Below are 19729 nucleotides of genomic sequence, written 5' to 3'. Positions count from 1 at the left end.
CTGGTAGAACTGCAGAGGGGACCAGGGCTGGGCTCTCCTCTTGAGTCCCTTCTATCCCACCCACTTTCTCTGGGTTTAGATTCCTAATAGGTAAGGGGTGCTGACCCAGGGGCAGGTCCCTAAACACCTCAAGGGCCCCCAAAAGTACAGTCAGAATTTTTGTACAGATACATGTGTGCAGCTTGGGGAAGAGCCAGGCCAGAGCTTTTATTTGATTCTTAAAAGCTTTTTGAGGACCCTAATCAGGTTAGGAATCTCTACTGCTTTAAGGCTCCAGTCCCCACCGAGACAGCAGGGAAAGAAAGCCAAGGCCTGACCCCACTGGGGAAGCGTGTTTTTAAATAAGAAACTCAGGAAGACCAGTGCCCTCTTAAGACTCAAAGGAATGCATCCTAGAGGGAACATTCTAAGCCCTGCCCCAAATATCTGGGGGCAGAAACCAGCCTGTGGTTTCTCCAGTCACATGGATATTCATCCTGTCTGGGCCCATGCAGTGGGTGCCCTGAGAAAGAATTAATTTATTATACTTTTTTTTTTGTATGTGTCTTTTTAGGGTGGCACTGTGTGGCATATGGAAGTTCCCAGGCTAGGAGTCAAATCAGAGCTACAGCTGCTGGCCTACGCCACAGCTCACAGCAACGCTGGTTCCTTAACCCACTCTGAGAAGCCAGGGATCGAACCAATGTCCTCATGGATACTAGTTGGGTCTGTTAACCTCTGGGCCATGATGGGAACTCCTTTATTCTACTTTTTTCTTCTTTCAAAAAGAAAGGTCCAGGGCACCAGCCAGTCCTCGCTGGGTGCCCCTCCCTGGGTTGGGATGGGGAGCCCTGAAATCCTTGGGACACCACTGAGGAGCCTTCCTTCCTGAGAGGAGAAGGAGGGGCTGGGAGGATTCCCAGACACCCCAGGTGAATCCATGGACAGGGAGGTGGCGGTGGGAGGGCAGTTACTGGTGAGTAACTGACGCTGGACTGGTCCTGACCTATGCTCCTTGGCTGCCCACCCTCCCGCCCCGCCCCACCTCCTGGATCCTGCATTGCACTTGGGTTAGGGTGGCAGTGGGGGATCCATCAGAGGTGGGCAGCACCTCCTTTCAAACGTGAAGGCAGCCCCACAGCGGCACCATGTGGCAGAAAGAAGAAACTTCAGCAGACGTGGGTAGAGGACGTCCCTGCCAGAGCACATACTTGAACCGCACGCCTGGGTAACCTTGGCTGGTCATGCGTATTTAAAGGTTGGGGCGCCTCAAGAAGGAAACTGTGGGCTTCTAGTTAATGAGGCAGACCGGAGTTCAAGTAATCAACAGGGGAGAGATGTGGCCTTGAGCATGGCTCTGCCTGACCCCTCTGCAGAAGAGCAGAGGGGATGCTGATGAGGGTGGTGGGGCACCATGGCTGTGGGATGCTGTGAGGGGAGGGCTGGGGAAGGAGGAGAGCTTCAAGTCCCTCCAACAGGAGACCTTGGCCAGCTGAGAGAAGCATTGAACCGGGAGCTAGAGACCAGGCTGGTCTTGCTCCAGTCAACCTTATCTGACTTAACCTCCTGTGGCCTGAGCTCCTCAGATCCCAGAGAGGGACATGGAGGGTCATGCCAGGAGATTAAAAACTGCTGGTAAGTTTGCTGGCCTGATTTGGGGGAGGAGAGGAAGGACAAGAAGAGACAAGGTGGATACAACCACTGTGGAAAACAGTATGGAGGTACCTTAGAAAACTATATATAGAACTACCATATGACCCAGTAATCCCACTCTTGGGCATATATCCGGACAAAACTTTTCTTGAAGAAGACACGTGCACCTGCATGTTTACTGCAGTGCCATTCACAATAGCCAAGACACGGAAAAAACCTAAATGTCCATTGACATATGATTGGATTAAGAAGATGTAGTACACACACACACACACACACACACACACACACACACACCACACTGGAATACTACTCAGCCATAAAAAACAACAAAACGATGCCATTTGCAGCAACACACATGGAACAAGAGACTTTCATACTAAGTGAACTAAGTCAAAAAGAGAAAGACAAATACCATATGATATCACTTATATCTGGAATCTAATATACGGCACGAATGAACCTTTCCACAGAAAAAATCATGGACATGGAGAAAAGGCTTGTGGTTGTCAAGGGGGAGGGAGTGGGATGGACTGGGAATTTGGAGTTAATAGATGCAAACTATTGCCTTTGGAATGGATAAGCAAAGGATCCCTGCTGTTTAGCACTGGGAACTGTATCTAGTCACTTGTGATGGAGCATGATAATGTGAGAAAAAAGAATGTATACATGTATGTGTGACTGGGTCACCTTGCTGTACAGTAGAAAATTGACAGAACACTGTAAACCAGCTATAATGGAAATAAAAATCATTATTAAAAAAATAAAATTCACATCAAACACTCAAAAAAAAAAAAGGGACCTGAGGGGAGAAGAGAAGGGATAAAGGAAGATAATTAAAATTTATTTCCAAGCATGGCTTTATGGGCAGGTATTCTTTATTCTCCCCTATTTTATTTTTGTTTTTTTTATTTTTAAAAATTTTTTATTCTCCCCATTTTTCAGGTGAGAAAATTGAGACTAAGAGATAATGAGGAACTTGGACCCTGAGACAGACTGGTGCCCAGCTGGACCCCATGTCCCCACGTCCCTTGCAGTAGGCATCACCATGACTGAACTCTGGCAGAGGCCACCTGGGCAGACAAATTGTCACCTCCAGGCCTGGTCTTCTCAGTCTCCCCCATGTGATCCTGTGGGTCCTTTTCCCCTCACCAGTCAGAAGAGAGGCTGGTGTCAAAAGCACTAGCAGAGAGGGGCTGGGCTTCAGGGGCTTCAGGTGGGCAGGCAGTGCATGCAGGCTTTAGGATTTGAGGGATGGGTCTGCTGTGGCAGCTAGTGGGACCCAAGAAGTCAATGGAGGAGTGGGATTCAGACCGGCCCCCCCTGGTCCCCTCCAATTCCTCTAAAAACCCCCTGGTTCCCTCCAATTCCTCTATCAGGGGTGTCAGGTGAGGCTGAGCAGGACAGGGAGCTGTAGAACCATGTCCCCCAAATCTGGCATGCACGTGTGCCCGTGTGCACTAAAGGATGAAAAGATGCAGGACATACGCTCTTCTCTCACGCTGCACAGCCATCCCTACCTTGCTTGGCTTTAGAAGGCTGTTGGGTTTCAGTGTTAAATCATCTTTTTTTTTCATTTGTTCTTGGTAAGGGCCTCATCAGGCAGCATTTCCTGTCCCGCGTGGATGAGCAAGGTGGGGCAGCAGATTTTAAACTAAAAATGAGCACCCTCAGGGCAGGGGCCAAAGGCCAAAAAACTACCTTGCCTAGACCCAGGGTCTGTAGATCCTCCTGGACCATAGCCTGGAGGACAAAGCACCAGTTTGGTTTTTTTTTTTTTTTTTTAACCAAATTTTATTATTAATTTTTTTTTTTTTTAAGGGCCACACACAGCATATGGAATTTCCCAGACTAGGGATCCAATCAGAGCTGGCCTATGCCACAGCAACACAGGATCCAAGCTACATCTGTGACCTACAACACAGCTCATGGCAATGCCAGATCCTTAACCCACTGAGTGAGGCCAGGGATTGAACCTGCATCCTCATGGATACTAGTCGGGTTTGTTAGCCACAACGGGAACTCCTGGTGTGGGGGTTTTATTATTTGATTTTTTTTTTTTTTTTGGTCCCACTGGTGGCATGAGGAAGTTCTGGGGCAAGGGCTCAAAACTGTACCACCAACAGCAGCAACCCGAGCCACATCAGTGGCAAATGCTGGATCCTTAACCAGCTGAGCCACCAGGAAACTCCAGAGCACTGGTTTTGAATTCAGAGAAATCTGGGTTTGAGTTCTGGCTTCTCTACCTCCCAGCTGTGAACCTGAGGCAAGTGGCTCAACTCCTCTTAGACTGTTATTTTTACTCTTAAACTGGTTCAAGTGGAGAGAAAGGGCCTGTGGTTTGCAGGGGTTTTGTGATGACTACATAAACTCATATATATATAAATGCCTGGGAGTTCTGGTGTGGCACAGCAGAAATGACTCTGACTAGTATCTATGAGGATGTGGGTTCAATCCCTGGCCTCCATCAGTGGGTCAGGGATATGTCATTGCCATGAGCTGTGGTGTAAGCCCACAGCGGTAGCTCTGACTCCACCCCCTAGCCTTGGAACATCCATATGCCGTGGGTGTGGTCCTAAAAAGCAAAAATGAATAAATAAATAAAAACAAAAGCTATACAAATCAAATCAAATCAAAATGCCTGGGATATGATGGGGCTTCAGCCAGTGTTCACCTCTGAGTGCCCGCTGTCTGAGACAACTTCCTCGCTTCTCTGCCTGAAATTAAGGGAATCCTTATAAACTGCTTGCTCAGGCTAGCGCTCCCCCAAGGGGGCCAGGAGGCCAGAAGCTTTATCAGCAGGACCTGGCCACTGGGCACAGAGGAAGTCTTCTGGAAGGCCTGGAAGGGCCAGGTGGAACCCAGACATGAGGGCTGCAGCAAAGGCCCTGGGTCCTAAGGGGGAGAAATGTGGCAGGAAGGAGGGGGTGCCCCTAAGTGGGGGCATGGGGCAGAAAGAAGCAAGCCTGGCCTCATGACCACTTTCCAGGTATGTGCCCCCCATCCTGCCCCCTTGCTCGGCACCCTGAGAATTGAGCCCAGCCCACACCACACCTCCCCAGCCAAGGCTTCAGTGCCCAGTAAGGGCCACCCCCGTCATTCCACTCACTCCTTGGCCCCAGAGAAGTGTCCTTGGCTTCATGCCTCCAGGCCCAGGCCCCAGCCCCACCCAAAGGGGTGCCCTGCAGCCTCCCAGCCGGGTCCCTGGGGCTGAGTGGTTACCATTTCTGCCCACGAGCATCCAGAGGAACCGGGGGCACTCCACCTCCACGGTCTGTCCAGGTGTGGATGAGGGCCAGCAGCTCATGTTGTCCCAGAGCCCCTCGCAGCCTGCCAAGAAGAGAAGCAGCATCAGACAGGGACAGAGCGTGGACCCAGGGCCTCCCCCCGTACCCTTGCCTGGGTGCTCCCATTAGGTACTGACTCCTTGAGACCAGGAGCCACTGGTGTCTAACGTGCCCTTTGTCTTCAGGTAGGTGCCCCTACATGGTAGGTGCTCAGGGCTGAAGACATAAAGGGAGGAAGGAAGGGGTGAACGCACGAGCCTCACGGACATGGGGTAGAAGGCTTCCAGAGAAGATGGGCCATCTCTTGGCCTCTGCTTTCACTAAGCGCCTCAGTGACACTGGGCCTCCATACTGGCTGCCCCATATAATCATCTGGGGAGCTTCAAAAACATACATAACCGGGCCCTACCTCCAGGGATCCTGACTGCATTGGCCTTGGGTGGGGCTCAGGCATGATTTGGAGTTAAAGCTTTCCAGGGAATTCCATCATGATGGCAGGGTTGAGAACCTTGTCCCATGAGTCTCAGGCTCCAGCCTGTATCAGAATCACTCAGAAGGCTTGTTCAGACACAGATAGGTGGGCCCCACTCTGGAATCTCTGTGGAGCCTGAGAATTGGCATTTTTTTCCATAACTTTTTTCCCCCACTTTTGGCCACACCCACAGCATATGGAAATTCCTGGACCAGGGATCAAATCTGAGCCACAGCTATGACCTACTCCACAGCTGCGGCAAAGCCAGATCCTTAATTCACTGTGTCACAGTGGGAACTCCCGAGAATCTGCATTTTTAAACAAGTTCCCAGGGGAGCTGGTGTTGCTGGTCTGAGGCCACGCTTTGAGAACCACTGCCCTGGCCTGTGGAAGCAGCACCAGAGTCGCCACTGCATATGTGGTAAGAATGTTGTTGAGGACACAGCTTTCCACCTCGCTGGTTCCCTAGGTGAAGCCCCTCCCTGAAGGAAAAGCTGAACTAAGGGTGAAAAACTAGTATTTATCTGTCTTTATATACATTGAGTCTTAGGGGTGTCTCCTCTTTGCTTTGGCTGCTAGGAAGCTCAAGAGCCAGATCCTCCCACTTCTGGTGGAGTGGGTGCTTCTGCCTGAAAGGCTTTGGAATGACCCGAAAAGATTATTGGGGGTTTTCAATGCAAAACTAGGCACTGTCTAAGCACAGCCTCAGAAAATCAGTGTTATCTGATTCTATGGTTCTCTGGCCTTTTATCGCTTTGAGCTATTTTGCACCTCTACAAACTGTAGATAACTGATGTCTATGCAAATGATTCCTGTCCAAAGGCATGTGAATCCACATTTCTATCACTTTGCCTTTGCATCGCTATGAGTTATCAAGAATTTACCCAAATTTTTTTTCAGCCAGTTTTGCATCTATTTGTAAAATCATTTTACCATTCTGCCTGTATGATGGCTCTTTGAATTCTCTTCTGCACCAGTGGTACTATCTTATGGGTTCTCTCATTTACTTAAGTACAATGTTTGGCGGGTATTCATTTTATATTCTCTTTTACACTCTCTTTAAAAAATTATCATTTAGGAGTTCCCATTGTGGCTTAGCGATAATGAACCCAACTAGGATCCATGAAGACATGGATTTGATCCCTGGCCCCACTCAGTGGTTTAAGGATCCGGCATTGCCATGGACGTGTGGTGTAGGTCTCAGAGGCGGCTCGCATCCTGTGTTGCTGTGGCTGTGATGCAGGCGGGTGGCTGCAGCTCCGATTTGACCTCTAGCCTGGGAACTTCCATATGCCACAGGTGCAGCCGCCCTAAAAATAAATAAATGCATAAATAAATTAATTAAGAAAAATTATCATTTAATATAAGCACCCCCCCAGTTCTCCCAAAATTGAGCTCAGAGGAGGAAAGCCAGGGAAATTGCTCCTGTGACAGGCTTCTGAGGGCCCACGCCACCCACCACCAGGGAGGACATCATGGAGGGAGGTTTGCAGCAGGCCAGAAATTGAGGTGAGATGACACCCGTGAGATCAGCAGTCACCCCTCCTCCGGTTTGAGAAGCACAGAGCAGACCACACCAACCTGGAGCCCACAACCTTCAGAAAGAACCCAGACTCTTGAGTCCCACAGACTGGATCCCAGTCCTGCCTCACCATACACCAGCTTTGCTTCAAGAATCTCTGCACTAGGAGTTCCTGTCGTGGTGCAGTGGTTAACGAATCCGACTAGGAACCATGAGGTTGCGGGTTCGGTCCCTGACCTTGCTCAGTGGGTTAAAGGATCTGGCATTGCTGTGAGCTGTGGTGTAGGTTCCAGACGCGGCTCGGGTCCCACATTGCTGTGGCTCTGGCGTAGGCTGGTGGCTACAGCTCCGATTAGACCCTTAGCCTGGGAACCTCCATGTGCCGCGGGAGCAGCCCAAGAAATGGCAAAAAGACAAAAAAAAAAAAAAAAAAAAAAAAAAAGAATCTCTGCACTATTTCAGGGCTCAGACCAGCCTTGGGCTCCCAGGAGCAAAACCCAGATGGTGGTGAGACAGGCCACCTCCTGAGGCCAGGGAGGTTACTGTGGAGCAGCGGCTCCCTCTGGTGCCTGGGTGCAGATGGCTCCCCTGCCCTGGGCAGATAGCCCCGGGGGTGGGCAGCGAGGAAGGGGCAGGATCTATCTGATTCCCAATTGCTGGGGGCCAGTGCCCACAAAGGCAGAGCACAACACAGGTACTCAACAAGCAGCTAAGGCATGGACGAATGTCCGAGCCTTTGGCCCCTGTTTTGTTCCCCATCATGCAGCCCTTGTACATGGGCTTTCTCCATGATGCCTGCTTTTTTTTTTTTTTTTTTTACAGCCAAACCTGCAGCATATGGAAGTTCCCAGGCTAGGGGTGGAATCGGAACTGCAGCTGCTGGTCTGTGCCACAGCAATACAGATCCGAGCTGCACCTGCAACTTACACCACAGCTCATGGCAACAATGGATCCCCACCCCACTGAGCAAAGCCAGGGACTGAACCCACATCCTCATAGATACTAGTCGGATTCATTTCCGCTGTACAACAGGAACTCTACCAGTCGGAGTCTTAACCTGCTGAGCCACAACAGGAACTTTTCCATGATGCCCACTTGACTTCTAAATCCCGAGTGAATGTCCTGGCCTCCCAGTCCTCTGGCTGCCAGCTCTGCTTTGTTGCTAGTGGGAGTCACTCTGTCCTTTATATACGGGAGCTCACTTAATCCACAGCTGCACTTCAAGGCACGCAGCTCTGTTCTCATTTCACAAACGAGGTAGCAAAACAGGGAGAAGTGGGTTCCCAGGGTGTTGCCACACAGCCAAGAAATAGAGGGATTGGGAGGTAACTGTTACCACCCCCTGCCTGATCCAGGAGGCATCAACTCCAGCCTCCTAGAGTCCTCCTGTTAGAGCCAAGCTAGGGGATCTAGAGAATCAGGAGGTAGAGATTATTGATTTTCTGTCTGGATGATCTGTCCATTGCTGTAAGTGGGGTGTTAATGTCCACCCCTACTATTGTGTTATTGTCAAGTTCTCCTTTTAAGGTTGTTAGCAGCTGCCTTATATATTGAGGTGATCCCATGTTGGGTGCATATATGTTTACAATTGCTATATCTTTTTCTTGGATTGATTCTTTGATCATTATGTGATGTCTGTCTTTGTCTCATAATATTCATTAAGGTTTATTTTGTCTGATAAGAGTAGTGCTACTCCAGGAGATGGGATTAAGATGGCCGAATATAAGGACTGGAACTCAACTTTCCTCCTAAAAAACAACAAAATTTACAACCAAATGCTGAGCAATCTTCAAGCAAATGGACCGGAAACTTTCAAAAAGATATCCTACTCCAGAAGACAAAGAGGAGGCCACATAAAGAGGTAGGAGGGGCGATTACACAATATAAGCAATCCCATACCTCCCCCAGGTGGGAAGCCCCACAGACTGGAAAGTAACTGGTTCACAGAGACTCACCTACAGCAATGAGAGTTCTGAGCCCCACATCAAACCCCCAAGTGTGGGGATCTGGAACTGGGAGAAAGAGTCCAGGACCATCTGGCATTGAAGGCCAGTGGGGCTTGTGCACAGGAGCTCCAAGGGACTGGGGGAAACAGAGACCCCATTCTTAAAAGGCGCACACAGACTTTCACATGCACTGGGTCCCAGGGCAAAGCAAAGTCTCCATAGGAATCTGGATCAAATCTGACTGCAGTTCTTGGAGGACCTCCTGGGAAAATGGGTAAATGTGGCTTGTTGTGGGAGAAGGACATTGGAAGCAAAGCTCTTGGGAATATTCTTCAGCATGCCTTTCTCTGGAGGTGGCCATTTTGGGAAAATCTGGCTCCACCATCAGTGCTGAGAAGCCCCAGGCCAAACAACAATCCAGATGGGATCACAGCCCCACCCATTAGTAAACAGGCTGCCTAAAGACCCCCCAGGCACACAGCCACCTCTAATCTCACCCCGAGATAAAGTTCCACCCACCAGTGGGATAGGAATCAGCTCCACCTACAAGTGGGCAGGCATCAGCCCCTCCCATTAGGAAGCCTACAGCAAGCCCCCATACTGACTTCAGCCACAAGGGGGGCAGATGCCAGAAGTAAGAGAGGCTACAACTCTATTATCTGTAAAAAGGTCACCACACCAAAAACCTATAAAAATGAAAAGATAGAGAACTATAACTCAGATAAAGGAGAAAAAAAAACCCGGAAAAACAGCGAAGTGATCAGGAGATTCTCAGCCTCCAGGAAAAAGACTTTAGACTGTTGATGCTGAAGATGATGCCAGACAGTGGAAATAAACTGGAGGCAAAGATGGATAATTTACAAGAAACACTGAGCAAAGAGATACAAGACATAAAAATTAGGCAGGAAGAAATGCAAAATACAATAAATGAAAAAATTCATTAGAAGCAGCCAACAGCAGAATACAGGAGGCAGAGAACGAATAAGCAAGGTGGAGGACAGACTAGTGGAAGTCACAGATGCAGAACAGAAAAGAGAAAAAAGACTGAAAACAAATGAAGAGAGTCTCAGAGAACTCTGAGACAATGTTAAATGTACCAACATCCATATTATGGAGGTGCCAGAAGGAGAAGAGAGAGAGAAAGGGCCAGGAAAAATATTTGAAGAGATAATAGCTGAAAACTTCCCTGACATAGGAAGGGAACTACTCACTCAAATCCAGGAAGCACAATTAGTACCACATAAAATAGGCCCAAGGAGGAACCCTGAGACACATATTAATCCAACTGACCAAAATTAAAGACAAAGAGAAAATCTTGAAAGCAGCAAGGAACTTCTCTAGGCAGAAAAGAAAATGTCACAACCAAAACCAAAAATACCACAAATGACAAGGTTCACCAGTAAAGGTACATATACAGTAAAGATAAGAAATCATCCATGCACAGTTATGCCACCAAAATCAGATATCACGAGAAGAGGAGGGTACAAATGTAGGACACTGGAGATGTACTTGCAGTTAAGAAACCAACAACTTAAAACAAACTTGTATGTATTTAGACTCCTATATCAAAACTTCAGGGTAACTGCAAACCAAAAATCTACAATTGATATACAAACAAATAAGAAAAATCAACTCAAATACAACACTAAAGATAGTCATCAAACCACAAGAGGAGAGAACAAGAGAAGAAGGGAAGAAAAAAGAGCAACAAAAACAAATCCAAAGCAATTAATAAAATGGCAATAGAACATACATATCAGTAATTACCTTAAATGTTAATGGACTAAATGCCCCAGCCAAATGCATAGACTGGCTGAATGGATACAAAAACAAGACCCATATATGCTGTCTTCAAGAGACCCACTTCACTTCTAGGGACACATACAAATTGAAAGTGAGAGGATGGATGAAAATATTCTATGCAAATGGGAATCAAAAGAAAGCTGGAGTAGCAATACTTTTTTTTAAGTTATTGACTGAACAATCTTTATTAGGCATTGTGCAAAGTAATGGGATACAGTAGTGAATAAGAAAGATGTGGTTTCTGATTTCATGATATGGTTGAATATAAGTCGTGTCTTATGTGGTCTCTTCTCTATTCCTCTGCTGCCTACTTCTTTAGGGTTAATCAAATATGTTTTTTTGGTAAATCAACTACACTTTAATAATAAAAAATACATAAGTGAACAAATAAATAAATAGATTGTGGCAATGGTTGCAAAATTCTACAAAATTACTAAAAGTCATTACACTGAACACTTATGGGTGAAAATTGTTAAATACACCTTGGCAAAGTTATTTTTAAAAAGACATTTCCAGAAGCAAATCAGCACCTCAGGATTTTACAATGGAGCATTGCTATTTGGTAGGCATTATTTTATGATATTTACATTATAAAATGATTCTGTAGCCAGCTATGGACAGTCAGCTTGGTTCTTTTTTTTTAAGATATTAGTAGGTATTTTATTATGTCATATATATAATATACAGTGATATTTATTCTTCTTTCTTTTCTTTGGAGTTACAGTCATCCCTTTGTATTTGTGAGAAACTGGTTCCAGCACCCTCCTTGTTTCCTGAGGTAGGCTTTTATTGCTATAAATTTTCCTCTTAGAATGGCTTTTGCTGCATCCCATAGGTTTTGGAGTGTTGTATTTTTGTTGTCATTTGCTTCTAGGTAGTTTTTAATTTCCTCTTTGATTTCTTCAGTGATCCATTGGTTGTTTAGTAGCATGTTGTTTAGTCTCCACATGTTTGTGTTTTTTGCAGTATTTTTCTTGTTGTTGATTTCCAGTTCTATAGCATTGTGGTCAGAATAGATGCTTGATATGATTTCAATTTTCTTAAAGTTACTGAGATTTGATTTGTAGCCCAGAATGTGATCAATCTTAGAGAATGTTCCATGTGCACTTGAGAAGAATGTGTATTCTGTTGCTTTTGAATGGACTGTCCTATACATATCTATGAAGTCCATCTGATCTAATGCTTCATTCAGGGCCTGTGTTTCCTTATTGATTTTATGCCTGGAAGATCTGTCCACTGCTGTAAGTGGGGTATTAAAGTCCCCCACTCTTACTGTCTTATTGTCTTATTTGTCCTTTTAAGGTTGTTAGCAGTTGCCTTATATATTGTAGTGATCCTATGTTGGGTGCATAGATATTCAAAATTATTATATCTTCTTCTTGGATTGATCCTTTGATCATTACATAATGTTCTTCTTTATCTCTTAAAGTATTCTTTATCCTAAAGTCTATTTTGTCTGATATGAGTATTGCTACTCCAGCTTTCTTTTGATTCCCATTTGCATAGAATATTTTCATCCATCCTCTCACTTTCAATTTGTATGTGTCCCTAGAAGTGAAGTGGGTCTCTTGAAGACAGCATATATGGGTCTTGTTTTTGTATCCATTCAGCCAGTCTATGCATTTGGCTGGGGCATTTAGTCCATTAACATTTAAGGTAATTACTGATATGTATGTTCTATTGCCATTTTATTAATTGCTTTGGATTTGTTTTTGTTGCTCTTTTTTCTTCCCTTCTTCTCTTGTTCTCTCCTCTTGTGGTTTGATGACTATCTTTAGTGTTGTATTTGAGTTGATTTTTCTTATTTGTTTGTATATCAATTGTAGATTTTTGGTTTGCAGTTACCCTGAAGTTTTGATATAGGAGTCTAAATACATACAAGTTTGTTTTAAGTTGTTGGTTTCTTAACTGCAAGTACATCTCCAGTGTCCTACATTTGTACCCTCCTCTTCTCGTGATATCTGATTTTGGTGGCATAACTGTGCATGGATGATTTCTTATCTTTACTGTATATGTGCCTTTACTGGTGAACCTTGTCATTTGTGGTATTTTTGGTTTTGGTTGTGACATTTTCTTTTCTGCCTAGAGAAGTTCCTTGCTGCTTTCAAGATTTTCTCTTTGTCTTTAATTTTGGTCAGTTGGATTAATATGTGTCTCAGGGTTCCTCCTTGGGCCTATTTTATGTGGTACTAATTGTGCTTCCTGGATTTGAGTGAGTGGTTCCCTTCCTATGTCAGGGAAGTTTTCAGCTATTATCTCTTCAAATATTTTCCTGGCCCTTTCTCTCTTCTACTTCTGGCACCCCTATTAATATGGATATTAGTGCATTTAGCATTGTCCCAGAATTCTCTTAGACTCTCTTCATTTCTTTTCAATCTTTTTTATCTTTTCTGTTCCACATCAGCGATTTCCACTAGTCTGTCCTCCACTTATTTGTTGTTCTGTCTCCTGTATTCTGCTGCTGGTTGCTTCCAATGATTTTTTTATTTCAGTTATTGTACTTTTCCATCTCTGCTTACTTAATCCTTAAATCTTGTATTTGTTTGTTCAATGTTTCCTATAATTTATCAATCTGTGCCTCCAGTTTATTTACAATATCTTGAATCATCCTCACTATCAACAGTCTAAAGTCTTTTTCATGGAGGTTGATAATCTCCAGATCACTTAGCTGTTTTTCTGGGTTTTTATTCTTGCTCCCTTATATGAGTCATCATTCTCTGCCCTGTCATTTTTTATATATTTTTGTTGTGGTATCCTTTTTGCAGACAATAGAGTTGTAGCCTCTCTTGCTTCTGATGTCCACCACCATTGTGGCTGAATTTGATAATGGGGGCTTGCTGTAGGCTTCCTTATGGGATGGACTGGTGCCTACCACAGGCAAGTGGAGCTGATTCTTATCCCTCTAGTGGGTGGGGCTTTGTCTCTGTGTGAAATTAGAGAGCTATGTGCCTGTATGGTCTTTAGGCAGCCTGTTTGCTGATGGATGGGGCTGTGATCCTGTCTGGATTATTGTTTGGCCCGGGGCTTCTCAGCACTGATAGGTGGGGCCAGATTTCTCCAAAATGGCCATGCTGATTATTCCAGAGACATTTGCCTCCAATGTCCTTCCCCCACAACGAGCCACAGTCACCCCCTGTTTTCCCAGGAGATCCTTCAGGAACTGCAGTCAGGTCTTCCCCAGATTCCCATGGAGTCTCTGCTTTGCCCTGGGACCCAGTGCACGTGAAAGCCTATGTGTGCCTTTCCAGAGTGGGGTTTCTATTTCCCTGAGTCCCATGGAGCTCCTGTGCACAAGCCCCACTGGCCTTTGATGCCAAATGCTCTGGGGGCTCCTTTTCCCAATGCCAGATCCCCAGGTGTGGAGACCTGACGTGGAGCTCAGAACTCTCATTCCCATAAATGAGTCTCTGTAATACAGTTACTTTCCAGTCTGTTACTTTCCCAGCAGGTATGGGGTTGCTTATATTGTGTAATCGCCCCTCCTACCTTCTTGACGTGGCCTCTTCTTTGTCTTCTGGAGTAGGATATCTTTTTTTTTTTTTTTTTTTGTCTTTTTTGTTGTTGTTGTTATTGCTGTTGTTGTTGTTGTTGCTATTTCTTGGGCCGCTCCCTGGCATATGGAGGTTCCCAGGCTAGGGGTTGAATCGGAGCTGTAGCCACCGGCCTACGCCAGAGCCACAGCAACGCGGGATCCGAGCTGTGTCTGCAACCTACACCACAGCTCACGGCAACGCCAGATCATTAACCCACTGAGCAAGGGCAGGGACGGAACCCGCAACCTCATGGTTCCTAGTCGGATTCGTTAACCACTGCGCCACGACGGGAACTCCCAGGATATCTTTTTTGATAGTTTGCAGTCTATTCGGTTGAAGGGTGTTCAGCAGTTGGTTGTAATTTTGTTGCTTTTATGAGAGAAGTTGAGCTCCAGTCCTTATACTCGGCCATCTTAACCCCATCCTGGTTGAACATTTTTAATTTTATTTTCTTTTTTTTTCCTCTTTTTATGGCTGCACCTGTGGCATATGGAAGTTCCTAGGCTAGGTGTCAAATCAGAGCCACAATTGCAACCTATGCTGTAGCCACAGTAACACCAGATTCTTAACCCACTGAGCAAGGCCAGGGATGGAACCCACATCCTCCAGAGACAACATTGAGTCCTTAACCACTTAACCACAACAGGAACTCCAACACCTTTAATTTTAATAGCTACACATATTTATTTATTTATTCATTTATTTTTTAAGAAACGCATTTTTCCTTTTTTCTTTCTTTTTTTCCGCCTTCCCTGCAGCATGCAGAATTTCCTGGGCCAGGCATGGAACCTGCACCACAACAGTGACAATGCCAGATCCTTAATCCCTAAGCCACCAGGGAACTCTTAGTTACACATTTTTTAAAAGAAAATTTAAGATGTAGTAAAAAGTTATAGAATAGGAGTTCCCGTGGTGGCGCAGTAGTTAACGAATCCGACTAGGAACCATGAGGCTGCGGGTTCAATCCATGGCCTTGCTCCTTGCTCAGTGGGTTAAGGATCTGGCATTGCTGTGAGCTGTGGTGTAGGTAGCAGACGAGGCTTGAATCCAGCATGGCTGTGGTGTGGGCCGGCGGCTACAGCTCCGATTAGCCCCCTAGCCTGGGACCTCCATATGCTGCAGGAGCGGCCCTAGAAATGTTATAGAACAAGCATACCACAGCTGTGATTTGCAGCTAGTATTTGTCTCCTATAACATTGGTGGGAATATAAATTGGTGCAGTCACTGTGCAAACTAGTATAGAGGTTCCTCAAAAAGTTAAAATAAAACTACCATATGATCCAGCAATCTCACTTTGGGTATACACCCAAAGGAAATGAAATCACCATCTCAAGAGCTATCTGCACGCCCACGTTCACTGCAGCATCATTCTGAACAGCCAAAATATGGAAACAATCTGAGTGTCCATCAAAGGATGAATGGATAGAGAAATGAAATATTACGCAGCCTTAAAAAAAAAGGAAATCCTGCCATGTGTGACAACAGGGATGAGCTTGAAGGACATTATGCTAAATGAAATAAGCCAGACACAGAAAGACAAATACTGTATCATCTCATTGCTACCTGGAATCCACAAAAGTCAAATTCATAGACTGGTGAACTCACAGTACCACCTGATAGAATGGTGGTTACCAGGGGCTGGGGTTGGGGGGGAAAGGCAGAGAGGTTAAAAGATTACAGAGTTGAAGTTAACGTATGATGAATAAGTCTAAGATCTAACATACAGCATGATGACAAAAAAAAGTCAATTGATTTAAAGGAAAAAATGTTAAGGAAACCACAGTACTGATGGTGCATGGTGTAACTGGGCTGGAGGGACTAGGGCCAGGGGAGTGGGCATCTGTGTGGCCTCCTGGCTGCTTTCAGGGCCCCCCTTGCACCTCCCCAGGGTGGGAGTGGAGCGCCTAAGACCCTACTCCCCTCAGGCTCCTACTCTGAGTTTGGGGAGGGCTGCATGATTGGAACAGGGATGGGAAGGGGACGTCCTGGCCTGGCCTCCCCTTGGGACAAAGCACAGAACACTCATCACTGTGAGGTCCTGGGAGTAAGTGAGGGGTGGGGGTGGGAATGCATATCCCACCCCGCCCCCACCAGTTCCGCTGCCTGGCTGGAGGGGTGGGAGGGAAGGCTAGGAAGTTTAATTAGGGAAACAAGGAAAGATACCACCAGACCACAAATGCCACCTGGGGGGGGGCAGGGATGCCAGCCTAGCGCCCGTGGCCTGAGAGGACTGCATGGGATACTGGGTTGGAGTGGTGGAGCTAGAGTGAGCCTCGGGCATGCCACTTACCTCTATGAGCCTCGGTTTCCTCATCTATAAAATGTGCAGAGTGATATCCCTCATTTGGTGAGAATTAAATGATTTGTGTGCAGTGGAATATTTTCTGATCTAGTATTCTTTATGGTTTTATTTCCCTCCTGGTATTTTTTCCCCTTTGTCCTGCCCTTCCTCCTCAGAGTGCTGGTTCACAGTCTCCAAGGAGGGCAGGCAGACTTACAGTCATCCTGACTTGGGTTTCCAAAGGCCCCTGGGGCAGGAGGCAGAATGGGGAATCCTGGCATCATCACAATGCTTGGGAGGAAACAGAAAAAGTGCAGGACCTTCCTCTGGACAGGGAGACAAGAGGGTGATGTGATGAGCAGGGACACAGAAGTTTCCAGAAAAAGGCACGAGTACCCTGCCACCCGCTTGCCCCAGACGGTGGGAAAGTCCAGCGGAGAAGTGGCTATGGGGGACACGTGTGGATGAGCAGGACCCATAGCTGTGTGGAGCCTAGGCTCCCTGCAAAGCACAGAAAGACCTCTTGGCCCTGAACAGGGGTTTGTCAGCCGCCACCCTGTGGAGCAAAGCTCGAGACTAGACGGGACCCACAGACACCATGGTGCCATGTGCATCTCTGAAACCCTGGGCAAGTTTCAGGGGAGATCCAGAAAATACCAAGGCATAGAGGTCTGCCATCCAGGAGAATGGAGTCAGAATTAAAGTTACAGAAAATAGAGAAAGCGGTTTCTTTTTTTTTTTTTGGCTGAACCCACAGCATGCACAAATTCCTGGGCCAGGGATTGAACCTGTGCCACAGCAGTGACAATGCCAGGTCCTTAACCGCTGGGCCACCAGGGAACTCTGAGAAAGATCTATTTCTGTCGACTGGAGTTTATGGGCAGAGACTAGTCACCTTTATACTCGTGAAGCTCTCAGCACCAGGCCCAGAGCAGACAGTAACATCCCCTCCCTCTGCTCTGCCCAGCCCCAACCCCAACAAAGAGGTGGCCCTAGAGGCAGGCCTGGCAGTGGGGAGGAGGCTGGAATGGGGAGAGCTGATCTGAGAGGGCAGGACAGTGCCTTAGAAACCTCTAGACTCCCTACTCAGTCCTCTGCTGACTGCAAGCTGCCCTGCAGTCACTTGGAGAGGAGCATCCATTCTCCAGGCCTTGACTATTTATACATGAGTTCAGGTGGCCTGATGATATTTGGGGAGCAAAATGTCAGGCTGCAAGGACATGGGCCAGGGCAAGCCAGGGCTCCAGGGCCATGCTGGACTGGGCTGTGCGCTCTCCATCCCCCCAGATCCCCACACACCCTGCCAGTGGAGATCATCAGGGAGCCAAGCCCCTCTGTGCCTTGTCCCCACATGTCCTCTCCCAGCCTCTGCTTTTTTAGGGCTGAAACCACGGCATGTAGAAGTTCCCAGGCTAGGGGGGTCAAATCGCCACAGCCAAAGCAACACAGGATCCGAGCCACATCTGTGATCTGTACCACAGCTCATGGCAACACTATATTCCCCACCCACTGAGCAAGGCCAGGGATCGAACCTGCATCCGCATGGATGCTAGTCCGATTCATTTCCACTGTGCCACAACGGGAACTTCCTCCCAGAGTCTGCTTTTGTCAGAGTTTCTTTCCTCTTGCCTAGAGCTGCCATACCCATCTCCACAATGCCTCCAGGCCCTGTCCCCTCCACCCACCCTTTCTCCTCCCCAAGGTGCTGCAGTGGTACTTCAGGAGCTTCTGCACAGCATCTGTTCCTTGGCTTGACTGTGCCCACCCCCAGCCCCATCCCTAGCCCATCCAAAGGGCAACCTGGTAAGGTCTTCTTGCTAATGACCTGACCTACAGTATTGAGGTCAAGGACAGCGCTACCCCGCTACTGACTTATGCCAGCTGGACCACACACAGAGGTGGTGGGGGTGGGGTTAGAGGAACTGAAGGCCCAGGGTGGCAAAAGCATTTAAAAGCACAGCACAGGGGTGGGGAGGGACGAAGCTAGGAAGAGGGGGGGGGGGGGGGGGGGGGGGGGGGGGGGGGGGGGGGGGGGGGGGGTGGACAGCTCAAAGATAGCTGGAACCAAGCACGGAGGCAAGAAAAAAAAAGCCAAAAAAAATAAAATAAAATAAAAAATAAAAGCACAGCACAGGTGGAACAGCTAAAGAGTGTGGGAATGTTCCTCTTTTTTTTTTTTTTTTTTTTTGTCTTTTTGCCATTTTTGGGCCCCTCCCACAGCATGTGGAGGTTCCCAGGCTAGGGGTCTAATCAGAGCTGGAGCCACCGGCCTACGCCAGAGCCACAGCAACACAGGATCTGAGCCACGTCTGCAACCTACACCACAGCTCACGGCAACACTGGATCCTTAACCCACTGAGCAAGGCCAGGGATGGAACCCGCAACCTCATGGTTCCTAGTCGGATTTGTTAACCACTGGACCACAACGGGAACTCCGGAATGTTCCTCTTTAAACCATGAGGCACAAGCCTTTTGGGGGGACGAACTATCCTGAGGAGTAGTGAGTTCCCCACCAATGAAAATATTCAAGCAGAGCGGGTCACGGAATTAGGAGGCTGCACTGGACAACATGAAGGACCCTCTGAACCTGAGGCTGAGCACAGCTTCCTTGGGCCAGGCTGGCTCTTCTCCCTTGGGGAGGCCTGCTGGAAGCCGGCTTCTGAGCACTGTACACTGAGCCCTCCTGCTCCCAGCAATGGTACAAAATGTACCTGCCCCTCAGAACCCTCCTCATTCACCCAAGAGCTCTTCCTCCCCGATTGAAAGCTCTGCCTCGCATGCTGCCTCTCACACTAATTAGACATTAACTGGCATGGACAGTCTCTCTTTTCCTTCTTTTCTTGGGAGGGTGAACTTATAAGTCACTTACAGCTCAGTTGGGACTGCAAAATAGTCCTCAGAGTCTGCAATCAAAAGATTTGGGCTGAGAGTCCTGCTTCAGCTCTGGGTAATCCGATGCCTCTAACAGCCTCGATTTCCTCATCTGTAATAATGGTACTGATGGCACAGGTTATTTTAAGAACTGAAAACAAAATGCCTAAAATGCTACGTAGGAGTTCCCATTGTGGCTCAGTGGTAACAAACTCGTATTCTTGAGGATACAGGTTCAATCCCTGGCCTCGCTCAGTGGGTTAAGGATCTGGTGTTGCCATAAGCTGTGGTGCAGGTCACAGATATGGCTGTAGTGTAGGCCAGTGGCTGTAGCTCCGATTCGACCCCTAGCCTGGAAACCTCCGTATGCCACAGGTATGGG

At 47.2% G+C, this 19729-nt stretch overlaps 1 protein-coding gene across 2 annotated transcripts in view; it reads right to left on the bottom strand.

The window, feature by feature from the left end:
• SCTR (secretin receptor) overlaps positions 1-19729 on the bottom strand; it is a 74439-nt gene that overhangs the window by 33831 nt on the left and 20879 nt on the right. For both annotated transcript variants that reach the window (XM_021074618.1, NM_001204902.1), the window contains 1 exon segment: positions 4855-4962. In XM_021074618.1, coding sequence (XP_020930277.1) covers positions 4855-4962 — 108 coding nt within the window.

This window comes from Sus scrofa, chromosome 15 (assembly GCF_000003025.6).
Source record: "Sus scrofa isolate TJ Tabasco breed Duroc chromosome 15, Sscrofa11.1, whole genome shotgun sequence".
NCBI lineage: Eukaryota > Metazoa > Chordata > Mammalia > Artiodactyla > Suidae > Sus > Sus scrofa.
The sequence above is the reverse complement of the archived record's forward strand: the minus strand, read 5'-3'. Positions and strand labels throughout refer to the sequence as shown.